Raw genomic sequence first — 13,157 nt, forward strand, 5'->3', positions numbered from 1 at the left:
TATACACAGACAGTGGGAGACAGAGAGAGAGATGGAGAGAGATGGAGAGAGCTAGAGAGAGAGAGAGAGAGAGAGAGAGAGAGAGAGAGAGAGAGAGAGACAGATATATAGGACAAAAATGTCTCTGTTGCATAACAACACACGGTACATTTTCCCAGAATACAATCAAAGTATAAAGAATGAAAATAATCTTTCACCTAGAGTACAGAGTTTAAAAGCAAACAGCAACTGTATTTTGTAACTTTATAAATCGCTAGATGTTTGCCATTTGCTTCTCTTACCTTGTTGCCCCAGGCTTTACTCCCAGCATGTCCCAACTGTCCTTACTGTTTCGGATACGTCGTATAGTGTCGGCTTGTTCCTTTGTGAAGCCGATGCTGACTTCTGGGTTTGGTCTCTTCCCTCCATTCTCACACATATCAGTAATCGAGCTAAAAAAAGCCTGCGCAAGTACAACAACCCACAAACACTTAAGAGACAAGTTCACAGTTAACTCTGCTTTTTAAAATTATTATTATTATTATTTTTAAATAAAGGTACCGATATCCCTTGTATATCCCACTATAGCTAAGTGGTTAAGGTGTTGGACTACTGATCGGAAGGTTGTGAGTTCGATTCCCGGGGCAACTAACTAAGCTCAACAGGATTATCAGTGCTTTTGTGATGTTCAATTCAATTTATTTGCATAGCGCTTTTAACAATTGACAATGTCTCGTTGTCTTTATTTTAAATAAAGTTTAAAATTAAGTTACTATTTATCTCTAAAATCTATCAGTAATGAACAAGCCTGAGGTGACGATGGAAAGAAAAACTCCCTGGGATGATATGAGGAAGAAACCTTGAGAGAAACCAGATTTAGAAGGGAACCTCATCCTCATTTGGGTGACACTGGACAGGAAATAATGTCAATGATATTAACTCTAACATTGCTGTGTTAGACTGATACGGCTGGATGATTTGCAACAGACACCCAATGAGAAACTGAATACTCCTTTCCTGTGAAAACTAGAACGCAGTAACAGTTAAAACATTTAAAAACCACTCAGTAGTGTCAGCCGGCAATATGATGAACATCACAGAAGTGTTTGTTGTAGCGAGGGAGATAATAAACGACATTTGTTGGATATTATCAAACACCTTGTCAACTTTGTGGCAAACGTAAACGGCTAAAAAGATTAAAAAAGCTGTAAAAGGTACCAATAACTGCTTGGGTTCAGAACGACGGGCGTGTCTTGTTTTTTCCTCACTGATGTGACAGTAGAACAGAAGCCTTTATTTTGTCACATATACATTACAGCACAGTGAAATTCTTTCTTTGCATATCCCAACTTTGGAGGTTAGGGTCAGAGCAGGGGCAGCTATGATGGAGCAGTGAGGGTTAAAAGTCTTGCTCAAGGGTCAAACAGTGGCAGTGCTGAGACTTGAACCCTGATTCTCTTATCAACAACCAGAAAGCTACCCCAGGATTCGGAGTTTCAATCAATTTGGGAACAATTCGAACAGGAATGAAAAGCCCTGTAGTATCTAGACTCAAGCAGTGCAACAAAAAGCTACTAAACCTATCAAACCTGTACCATAAGAACAATCAGTGCCTATATCAGTCCACACATTAGAATACAAACCTGAAACATTTCGCTGATGCCTTCGCCACTCTGAGCGGACGTCTCGAAATACTGAAAACCTCGACTCTCTGCCCACAACCTGCCTTCGCTCTCGTCTACCACTCGCCTTTTAGTCAAGTCGACCTGCGAGAGAAATTTACAGCTCTACTATACAACAGCAATTCAAGATTTCAAATAAACATAAGACATAAACAAACACATTGGAGCTGTAAAGCTGACCTTGTTGGCACACACTACAAAAATGATGCTCTCCATATTGGCTTGTGAGCCCATCTCTTGCTTCATCTCTGTGAGCCAGCTGTCTAGGGCGTCAAAGCTCTCCCTCAGTCCGACATCATACACCAGAATCACCCCCTGTGAGTCCTTATAGAACTCGTTGCGGACCTGGAGAACATTTCAGATAAAATAATACGTCTACATCGAGGCTAGATCTCAGGTTCGGGGAAGAAATTTTTTTCCTGCTGAAACTAACATGGACAAGTTAATGGAGGGTTTTTTTCCCCCGATGAAAATGAGATTCATTTTGCTACCTCATAGAAGAAAGGATGTCCTGCCATGTCAAAAATGTTTACTTTTATTTCCCTGTCACGGACTTGAACCCTTGAGGGAAAGACAGCCAAGAAAAAGAAAAGAGAGAGAGAGAGAGTGTGTGTTACATTAGGTGTAATATCATGACAATTCCTGTTTGAAAATGACCATTACTTATATATGCAATACAGTAAAGTCCTAAGTAAACTGTAAGGATTTGGATATTATATTGTATATAAGAAATAAGAAGCTGTACACAGTTAGCTAAACCGACTCACTTACTTCGTCACGCCGTAATCGATCCCAATTGTAGCCAGATATTTGGGAACGAATCGTTTCTCGCAGTATCGTTTAATGATGCAGCTCTAAAAAAAAAAAAGGTGTAAACAGTACATCTGTTTTTTAAGGTAGCTACAAAATCACAGAGGTTCACAACTTTTGAGTGGTAACATGAGTGAGTTTCTGAGATTAATAGTAATATTAGACCTGATGTACAGTACCTGATTACTGAAGTAAGTTAGAATGTGTTTATGGATGCTAATTTATGTTAACGTGTTACAGCATAATAAAGTCTGGGTAAAGATTCATCCTGGTCAACTACTTAGCGTTAACTCCTTCATGCACTTTCTAGAACCAGTAACATGATTTATTTCATACTGAATACTTTTTTGTGTTTGTATCTTTTAGTTTCACACAATTTTGCATTAAATCCTGGTCAAATACAACAACTGCCTGTTCCTTGGAGGAAGTGATTCTCAGTATAGGACAACGGGGTTACAGTGGATTTCCAACAATCCTGCTTGAAGTACCATGATTGAAAAATTATTAATATTCATTTATTAATATAAACTTAAATAGTTTAGTTTTTCTTTATATATATATATATATATATATATATATATATATATATATATACACACACACACACACCATCAGAGATTATTAAGACACACTTAAATATTGTACAATCGTTGCTTTGATTTCATTGATTTATTTATCTCTTGTGGAAGGAGTCCCATTGTCAGTGCTTTGTAACAGTCAGTAAGTCAGTCAGTCAGTCAAGGAGAGAGAGAGAGAAAGAGAGAGACAGAAAGAGAGTGAGAGAGAGAGAAACATTGAGAGAGAGAGAGAGAGAGAGAGAGAGAGAGAGAGAGAGAAACAGAGAAAGAGGGGAGAGGGAGAGAGACCAAGACAGAGAAAGAGAGAAACAGAGAGAGAGAGAGACAGAGAGAGAAGCAGTGAGAGAGAGAGAGAAGCGGTGAGAATCAGTGTTTATAACGTCAGACTCCCTTGTCCTTGTCTCATGGATGTTCCTTAACATGAAGTCTAATTACAGCTTTAAAGTGAACGTGGTGCAAAGTGTAATGACGTCACAGACAAACTGCTGTCATGTCAGGAGAAATAAAACGGGTGTAAAAATAAAAGCGTCGCTGCTTTTTGTCCTATAAATAATGTGTATCATGTTCATCACTCATCAGGTCCTCTGTGTACAAATAAACACAACGACAACAAGCTACAAAGCAACAGCTCGCTGGTTGACCAACAACACGAGTGACGTGTTATGTTTACTAGCTTTTCTATGGGGAAATACCCACCTTACCAACCTCTGCATTCCCGAGGCTGATCACTTTAATCCGCAAAGATTTTTTACTTTCCCTCTTTTTCTGTACATTCGTGTCCATTTTACGGTCAGATGAAAAAAAAAAGAACCTAATGCCACTAATGCTGTTTCTTATAGCTAGCAACCAACTAGCTAGCAACAGTTAGCATCCGGCTTAAACCCCTGCTACATATACAAGGCAGTGAGAGGTTTTCTATCTAAAGACATTTAATCACCCAATAATTCATACTTGCTTCATTTTAAACATTTGATTTGACTACATCGTAAAGAAACGTTACATAAACGCTCTTTAGTCTATCGTCTTAGCGACGAGGCTCAGTTGACATAAACACTTTGTTTTCGTCGTCTTGTTAGTTAATGGTGCGCACCGGGAGCATTACTGCCACCTACTGGCACGTCGTTTAAACTTCACATATCAGCTAGGTGATGGAAGACATTGCATTCTGTTAAATGTGTTGTTATTTGACTAATTAAAGTGTATGAAAAAGTTTTTGTGCATGATTAGTGCATTTTTTTTGTTAATACTTTTCACCCAACAGTGTTTTTCCAGATTCAGAGATTTCCTGTTCAAGACACTACTTGTATAGGATGTATTAGTATGCTGGAGTGTTACAGTTTCTCTTCACTAAACTAAGATGCCCAATCCTGTTCCAGCATGACGTTGACCCTATGCAGAAAACAGTGCCCAATAAGATATGTTTTGTTATGGTTGGGATGGAAAAACCTTTCGGCACACGTGACATTGATTGAACATACAGTATTTACACTGGTCGATGCTGTTTTTTGTTTATTGTCTTTTGTGTATTGTCTTGTATTTTTTTTTGTTTGCACTGTCTTTATGTCTTTTTGTCTTGTCCTGCTCTGTTTGCACCAGGTTGCACAGTTGCACATTATGTATCTAGGACTAACTTACTAAGTCCTTAGCTCTGTCTTTGTTTTATGTAGCACCATGGTCCTGGAGAAACATTGTCTCATTTCACTGTGTACTGCAACAGCTATATATGGTTGAAATGACAATAAAAGCTTCTTTGACTTGACCCGACTTGACCTGACTTGACTTCAACCCCACTGAACACCTTTGAGAAGAACTTGAACACTGACTGCACCGCCTCGCCTGACCTCACTAATAATCTTGTGGCTGAATGGACACAAATCCCATGGACAAAATCTATGCCTTCCCGGAAGAGTAGAGAATATTCAAGGTCAAAAGAAGATCTGGAACCTAAAGGCTTACAAAAGTGTGATGATCAGGTGTCTACAAACCTTTTGGCCATATAGTGTGTAAAGAATCAGAGCACAGGGGCTGGGAATAAAAATTCAGCCCCTGTTTTTAAAGAGAAATATTAGTAGAAAAAGTGTAATATATACTAGTTTGCTGTATTGCAATCATTTTATGTATTTATGTATTTTATGTTCATTGACAGTCAAATTTAGTATACAGTGCAAAAGGAATGTGTAATAACACAAGAATGAAAGTCCTCATGCCCTTTTCTTTCCTCCTGTAAATACGACTTTAATGTCTACTGCTAGACAACTTATCTTATTTAAATCTGTTATAAAGATCAGTAAAAAAAACTTAAGACCTTACAAAAATGACCAACTTAGTTACAGGCTCATCGACATGTAATATGACTCAAATACGTTAGTGGATCTAATAATAATAGGCCTAATCTTTTCTCTTTTTTTTTAATCTGTTTTTTGAGGGAACAAGGCACATTTCCTTAGAATCACTTGAGTTTATATGGAAGAAGATTAGGCAATGTTGCATGTGGAATATTTAGCTAAATAATTAAATTATTGAAAAATTAAATATGTGCTGGAATATTTTCCATAAGATATCTATTTTTATTTAATTATCTTAAATGGTCATAATTATTTTTTATGAACTGCGACTGTAGGAAAAAGCATCATTATTTGTCTTCTTATTATAATTTTATTTTAATCTCTCTTTCTTACTCGTTTTTTTCACGTACACTGATTTTTTTTCTTCTTCTTGCCTTGTGTGCTTACATTTTTAATGGCTTAGTGGGTTTCCATTCAAAATAATCACCTTGACATTTGCTGCTTGAAATACAATCATTTTATAGTTAACATCTTCATAATATACAATATAGTACATTTAAATAAATACAAATGGTTAACCATCAGCCTCTAATCAATATTTAATCAACATATAACCTCTAATCCACAATTATTGGAAATTCTGAATGGTGAATCTACTGCTGGATACCAGAAGAAACTACTCTTAGTTAACAAAGTCTTTCAAGTTTTCACTTTAATCTTTAACTGCACTGAGTATGAGTTTGGGGGGCAATTAGGAACAAATAAGTATCTTTCTACATAATGTTGATGTTACTGAACAGTTCTTCAGTGGTCCTTCTTCTGGTGTCCGTCTTTGTTGATGATGTTCTTGAAAAGTGTAAGCAGTGGCTTTTGGCTGCGTTCATCCCAAGACTTCATGAAACCTCCGTAGCGTTTGCTGGTGGGTGGACCACTCCAGCGAAAGTGATTCATCTTATAGGCACCATCTTTCTTCTCTTGCTGGCTGACGGTGCTGTCCTCGACAGCCCCTAACTCGCGCCTGATCTCCGCCGGCATGGCCTCGGCTGACTCTTCCTCCACCCCATTGGCGTACACCTTAATGGGCCGGCGCTTGCGACCCACAGGCTTACCCCAGCGGAAGTGCTCCATGGAATAGGAACGCTTGTCTTCGTGCTGTGGACCAGACTCTGGAGCTACATCTTCTTGTGGAGTGGAAAGCGTAGCAGCAGAAATTTCATTGGGAATGAGCAAGAAAGGCTGGAGGTGGCCGTCTCCGGGGAAGATAGGAGACTCTGCTGTAAGCTCAGATCTACACAGCTTGATGCATTCCTGGCAAAGACATACAATAAATATAAAGACAGAGATCATGCAATACTAAAGTCACAAGCATGTTTACTTTGCACTAAAGTAACACCAATTAAAATCTAAGCACAAAACCGTCAGATGGCAACAAAATTAGAATAAAGAGAACTTTCAAGCAGATACTTACCAGGATATTTCTGTCAGCGCTTAGATCTTTGCAGCCAGTGTTTTCCCAGCACTGGGCTCGAACCCCTGTGCCACTTGCACACAGCATAGCCAAAGCCAACATCCACACAGGACACCCCATTCTCGCTTCTTTACCCATTGCTGGAGAACCACAGAAAAGAGTTAGAAGTAAAATAGAATCTATGCATCAGGGAAAATAACCCTAGGTTGTGCAAATGCAGTACAATATTTTGAACTATTTAGTCACTGAATATTATATTCTGTTATGCTACTGTATATGTTGAAAAAAAAAAAGTTCCTTAATTCAACAGCATCGTGTCCTGACCCTGACAGGAAACGAGATAATAATAATAAATCAAACGAAAACAAAACAAAGAGGACGATTGACTTACGATTGATTTCCAGCCCCCCTTTTGCAGCAAGAAGATAAAATTAAAATCGACAGACGTACATTTGTGATTACTCACGTGTTAAGGAAGAAAGGTGTACTTCTCCGGTTTGTGAACGCTCTCTCTCTCAAAGACGTCCTGCTGTGTACCTGCGTGTGTGGTGTGTTTCTGATGTCTGAACCCCCTCTCTGCTCTTCCTTTATAAGGCCTCCTAAGTGACACACCTTTCAAGGGTACAGTACAGTACATGCTACTAAATTTCTCCTCTGGCTCCCAAACACCATGAACCATATAATCCAAAGCAATTGACCAAACGCCTTCTAAAATGTCACTGCTCATTAAAAGGATACCGTGACGGATTAACACGTACTCGCCACTTGATGTTGTTTTTCACCGTGCTAAGGGCACGCGGGTCAGTTTACACGTCTTATTGTGACTTAACTCAGGTCTGCGTCAGCGTTGGTTGAGAAAGAAATTCACCTCTTCTTAATTAAGGAGGTCGTTTTTGTTTGACTGGTTGCACATAGGTGCTAATTCCAGTTTTTAGTCATTTAAAAGAAGTTGAATTGACAAATCTACTTTATTCTATTTTCACTGGGATTTAAAATGAATGCCACCCACATGGTGCAGTCAATTAGTGATAACCTTTTGCTTAAGCCGTAAAGACGTTATATATGGAATTTTATAATCATGTCAAGTATGAATGGACATATCGCCCATAATGGACTGTAGACTATATTAAAATTCACTGAAACAGAAGACATGATAAAATAACAATATTAGTTTATTAATTAAACCCGGATGACTCAGTAAAGCATTCAGAGAAGCTGCTGCTTCAAGTAACGTCATTATAGTGGAATTCTGACCTTGTAGTTCTTTTTATATTGCTCCTCTTTTGTGCTACATTGGAGTGGTCCAATAAATGGAAAAGCTTTTAGCGGCAAGCCATGAGGAAGAATTCGGGTAAATAAGCAGAGCCTGTAAATATATTTTTTATTTTATTGGAAGATTTTGGATGCTGTGAAATGAGCTTGATGCTTACGCTGAACATTGCAAATAATAGTTAGGTGTTAAATTTAATCCAAACATTACACAGTCAGTGATATACAGGCTTTTGTTTTATAACTTAGAGAAAATGTTTCATTAGTACATTTTAATTATTTAATATTTTTTATTATTAATATTACACAGCTGGTGTATGTCTGGTGTATTTTTTTTTCTTAGTTCTGTTTGATTATTTTGAGTGGAATTATGTGCATCAGTATATTTACTATATATACAGATGTGCTTACAAGTTTGCATAACCTGAAATAAATGATTAAACATAAAATGAAGTCACATGAAGTCAATAATAGATTTCACATAGATGTTTGACTCCTTTATAAAACCTAATGATAACTGAAATCACCTAAACAACCCTGATCAAAAGTTTACATATCATTGAATGCCACATTATAAACGCACAGGTTGGCACAAAAAAGTTGAAATGGCTATTAAAGGAGAAGTTTCCATACCTGTGACTCATTGTAATTGTAAATAGTGTCTGTGCATAAATAGTCAGTGAGTTTCTGAGCTCATGAGGTGATGCACTGACTGGCTGGATACTGCACCATGGGGAAGACAAAAGAACTGCTAATGGACCTGCGTTATAAGGTAGTAAGTACTGTTCAAAATGCCAGTCAGTACTGTTCAAACTGATTTTTGAGGTTTTGTTGATGCTAAGCCACAGTCAGGTAGAGCAAGAAAGATTTCACCCATTACTGGCTAAAGAATTGAAGAACAATAAGGAGGGACTTTAACACAAATGACCTGCGTGGTCGAGTTGCAAGGAGAAAGTCGTCACTGCACCCATGAAACAGAAAGACATTTACCTGACACCCTTTTCCAGAGTGACTTGCAAATGAGAGTTAAGGGCCAGCATGGTGCAGCATGCTCAGGGGCCCAGCAGTGGCAGCTTGGTGGACCTGGGGTTTGAACCCATGACCTTCTGGTCAGTAGCCCAACACCTTAACCACTCAGCTACCACATCCCAAGACCCTGCTTCTATACACCAGACATCACCTAGACAAGACTCGCAGCTCATTTGGAGTGATGAGACCAAAATTTACCTTTAGTACAACCATAAACACTATATATGGAGACGAGTCAACGAGGCCTACAGTGAAAAGTACACCACTCCCACTGTAAAGCATGGTGGTGGATCTCTGATGTTGTGGGACTGTCATACAGGAAAGTTAATAAAAATTGATGGCAAGATGAATGCAGCATGTTATCGAAAATACTGGCAGACATTTTGCGTTCTACAGCATGAAAGCTACGCATGGGACGCTCCCGATGTTCCAACATGACAATGATCCAAAGAACAAAGCGAGATTGTCCCTCTAATGTCTACAGCAGAAAAAGGTGAAGGTTCTGCAGACCATCACAGTCTCCTGACCTCAGTATCATTCAGCCACTTTGAGGAGATCTTAAACGTGCAGTTTGTGCAAGACAACCAAAAAATGTACAGAAACTGGAGGCATTTTGCCAAGAAGAACGAGCAGCTACTGTATACCACCTGAGAGAATTATTTTTGTAATATTTTAGAATATTTTTCTAATACTGTTGCCTTTTTCCACAAACAAATGTGTGAAATTTGTGGCAATTTGTTTGTTTCTAGGAAATTGCAAAATGACCATAACAACACTATGTCTTTTTGGATATTATTACAATCTCTTAAAAATGAAAGAAAGTGAGACAAAGATGCAGAGAGAGAGAGAGAGAGAGACACACACACACACACACACACACACACACACACACACACACACACATACACACACACACACACACACACACACACACACACACACACACACACACACACACACACACACACACACACACAGCAAGACACATAGAAATGTACAGAGACACAGCAAGACATAGAGACACACACACACACACACACACACACACACACACACACACACACACACACACACACACACACACACACACACACACACACACACACACACACACACACACACACACACACACACACACACACACACACACACACACACACACACAGAGGGGCACAGAGAGAGAGACTCACAGTGAGACACAGCAAGACACCTAGAGACACAGAGAGACACACACAGAGACAGAGACACACAGAGAGGGGCACAGAGAGTGACTCGCAGTGAGACACAGAGACACACAGAGACATAGAGAGAGACACACAGACAGACAGAGAGGGGCACAGAGAGGGGCACAGAGAGACTCACAGAGAGACACAGAGACATAGAGAGAGACACACAGACAGACAGAGACAGACAGAGAGGGGCACAGAGAGACTCACAGAGAGACACAAAGACGCACAGAGAGAGAACATATTTTCAGGCACCTGCTTTAGATATTATTCCAATGCTAATTGAAATTTTAGGAAGTACTGTAGCTGTGATGTTGCTGAGATTGAGGAACTCTCAAAGCCAGAATCAACACCATGACATTTATGAGTGTTTGTTCCGTGTTTTTCACTGGAGGAATAGTGTTAGGGTTCCAAGAAACTCCAAGATCACACCGGATTCTGATATAACTCTGAATACTGACACACACTATCGCTCAATTTCAGTAACTGCAGCGTCCTGGTCAGAAGACGGTGCCTATAATGGGAATACTGGGATTGAAGGCAGGAATCTGAAGTACTATACAGATACAGATAGTGTTACTGTGTTACAACCAATGTTTGTATAAACTGTTGTTGTTCAAAAAGACACAAAGACACATCAAATGAAAAAGTAATGACATATTTCCCGCCTTTTCTTAGTCTTTTCGGGGGAAACGAGTTAACAGTTCTGTGTATATCTGAAATGCACAGGATCATTGTTTATGTATAAAACGCAAAAAATAGCACTGATCCACCTTTTTAGTGTTTTAGTGTTAGTTGGGATAGAAAATGAATTGCATGTTAAATACCGTACGTACTAAGGAGTCCATATACAGACCTAACCCTCAAACCGAACAGTCAGTGATGTCACTGGCGCAGTTATTTATATAAAAGTCAATAACAAACAAGTCAATAACGGACAAGTGTCAGCAAATGGACTTATTGAAAAACCCCACTAGCTTTCCCATTGATAATGAAGGGTCTACGAGAGGATCTAAAAGGTTTAAGTCTCTTGATTTCTTTCTCCTGCTGTCCTTCAGGCTTTACTTTAATGGCCCATTTTATCAACAGTGCCAGCCTTGGGTCAGCTATAAGACCAGATTAAAAGCATTAGGCTTTCTTTTAGCCTGCAATACTTAAAACCTTTATACCGACTTGTCTTGACCACAAGGTTACTCAAGTGTTTATCAGTACACTCTCTATAAAGTTTGCCCTTAACATTAATGATTCAGTCCATGTCTGATGGATTACACAGCTATGGCATTTTTTAAAATTACATTTTTTTTTTTTTGCGACATACACTGGCATCCTCGTAGAAATCATAAAGCACCCCGTAAAAAGTCATAGCAAACGATGGCAACAAGACGTCTACTATTTATGTGATATTTAAATCCTATTGTATACTATTCCTCAGTCAGTTTTTGAACCGACAGAAGTGATTTTTGACCAAATGACAAGGAACATGTCCACAATTGCACCATAACTGCCAAGCAAAACCAGTTAATCCACCCACGGTTAATTCTAAAACCATTGGCCAACTCATGTAATGACCATTTTATTAGGAACTCCTGTTCACCTGCACATTCATGCATGCAAATATAGCCTGGTTTTCATCAGCGATCGTTTGAAGACTTCGGCAAGAAGGAATTAGTATCGGGCCTGTGGTGAACTCAGAATTTGTGCTGACCTGTTAGTTCATCTTGGTCGCTCAATTCCGCTTAACTACAAACCGTTGTAGAAAGAACATTATTTACATTGACATTATTTCCTGTCCAGTGTCACCCAAACGAGGATGAGGTTCCCTTCTAAGTCTGGTTCCTCTCCAGGTTTCTTCCTCATATCATCTCAGGGAGACACTTTGTTATTGCTATTGATTTGGCTGTTCCCTCTCGCACCACAGCCTTCACTCTTACGCGACATGTTCGGCTTGAATCTGAACAAGCAGCAATTATACAACCTCACATGCAGTCCAACTGGTTCTTCTGAGCTTATACAATACAACAAGCTCTAAAAACAGAAGGGTTATTCATCTAAAGAAAGTTATATTTTTTTTTGACCACATCCTTTAAATCTACCACAGAGGAAAACCTTGCATTTTAACGTCACAGCCAATCAGCAGTGAATTTGAACTAACTTCAGAGATGAACACTGCAGGTTTACCCACAGACTTAATGGTCCATTAGCTTTAGCCTTCATGAGTCACTATAGTAACATATTGGTGAGACATATACGGTGCACATCTCACGTAACTATAATGTAAATGTCAGATCTTATGTGAGAACATGTGACAAATATTTCTAACTTTGCTAGACAAACGAACTAGCTAGGTGCAGTGATATTAATTAAAACACACCTCTGTGTTAACTAAGTACCTGTATTTATTTATTGATTTTTTTCACAGTATCAGTTGTGCACATAGATGGCAGTGTGAATAGAAATCAAATGTAATAACACAATAACAGTTTTAAGGGGATATGCATATATACTGCATTTTAAATAAACTATTTAGATAAGTGAGAGAGAAAAGGAGCACAAGCACATATTATATATAAATATTTGGACATTTTAATACACTTGCATATGAGCACCTTTAGGTTGTTTATATGTTGTCTTTTGACTGTGTAGTATACATCATATGAACAATTATGTATGTATTTGTAAGAAGGATAAAAATATAAATTGATAAACAAAAAAATATGTAAAAAAATTATATTCATCCATTTTCTACCGCTTATCCGGGGCCGGGTCGCGGGGGCAGCAGTCTAAGCAGGGATGCCCAGACTTCCCTCTCCCCAGACACTTCCTCCAGCGCT

General features: G+C 38.8%; 2 protein-coding genes across 2 annotated transcripts; both read right to left on the reverse strand.

Moving 5' to 3' along the window:
* Positions 1–135: 135 nt before the first annotated feature.
* dnajc27 (DnaJ (Hsp40) homolog, subfamily C, member 27) lies at positions 136–4,145 on the reverse strand. Its single transcript, XM_027159670.2, has 6 exons — positions 3,746–4,145; positions 2,433–2,515; positions 2,153–2,222; positions 1,842–2,006; positions 1,623–1,745; positions 136–442 (listed from the first exon to the last, which is right to left on the reverse strand). Exons 1-6 carry the CDS (start codon positions 3,830–3,832, stop codon positions 278–280), a joined length of 693 nt encoding a protein of 230 aa, XP_027015471.1. The 5' UTR covers positions 3,833–4,145; the 3' UTR covers positions 136–277.
* A 1,606-nt stretch (positions 4,146–5,751) lies between these two features.
* pomca (proopiomelanocortin a) lies at positions 5,752–7,425 on the reverse strand. The gene is made up of 3 exons (XM_027160001.2): positions 7,269–7,425; positions 6,803–6,942; positions 5,752–6,642 (listed from the first exon to the last, which is right to left on the reverse strand). Exons 2-3 carry the CDS (start codon positions 6,938–6,940, stop codon positions 6,139–6,141), a joined length of 642 nt encoding a protein of 213 aa, XP_027015802.1. The 5' UTR covers positions 6,941–6,942; positions 7,269–7,425; the 3' UTR covers positions 5,752–6,138.
* Positions 7,426–13,157: the final 5,732 nt, after the last annotated feature.

The sequence above is a fragment of the Tachysurus fulvidraco genome, chromosome 12, assembly GCF_022655615.1.
Source record: "Tachysurus fulvidraco isolate hzauxx_2018 chromosome 12, HZAU_PFXX_2.0, whole genome shotgun sequence".
Taxonomy (NCBI): domain Eukaryota; kingdom Metazoa; phylum Chordata; class Actinopteri; order Siluriformes; family Bagridae; genus Tachysurus; species Tachysurus fulvidraco.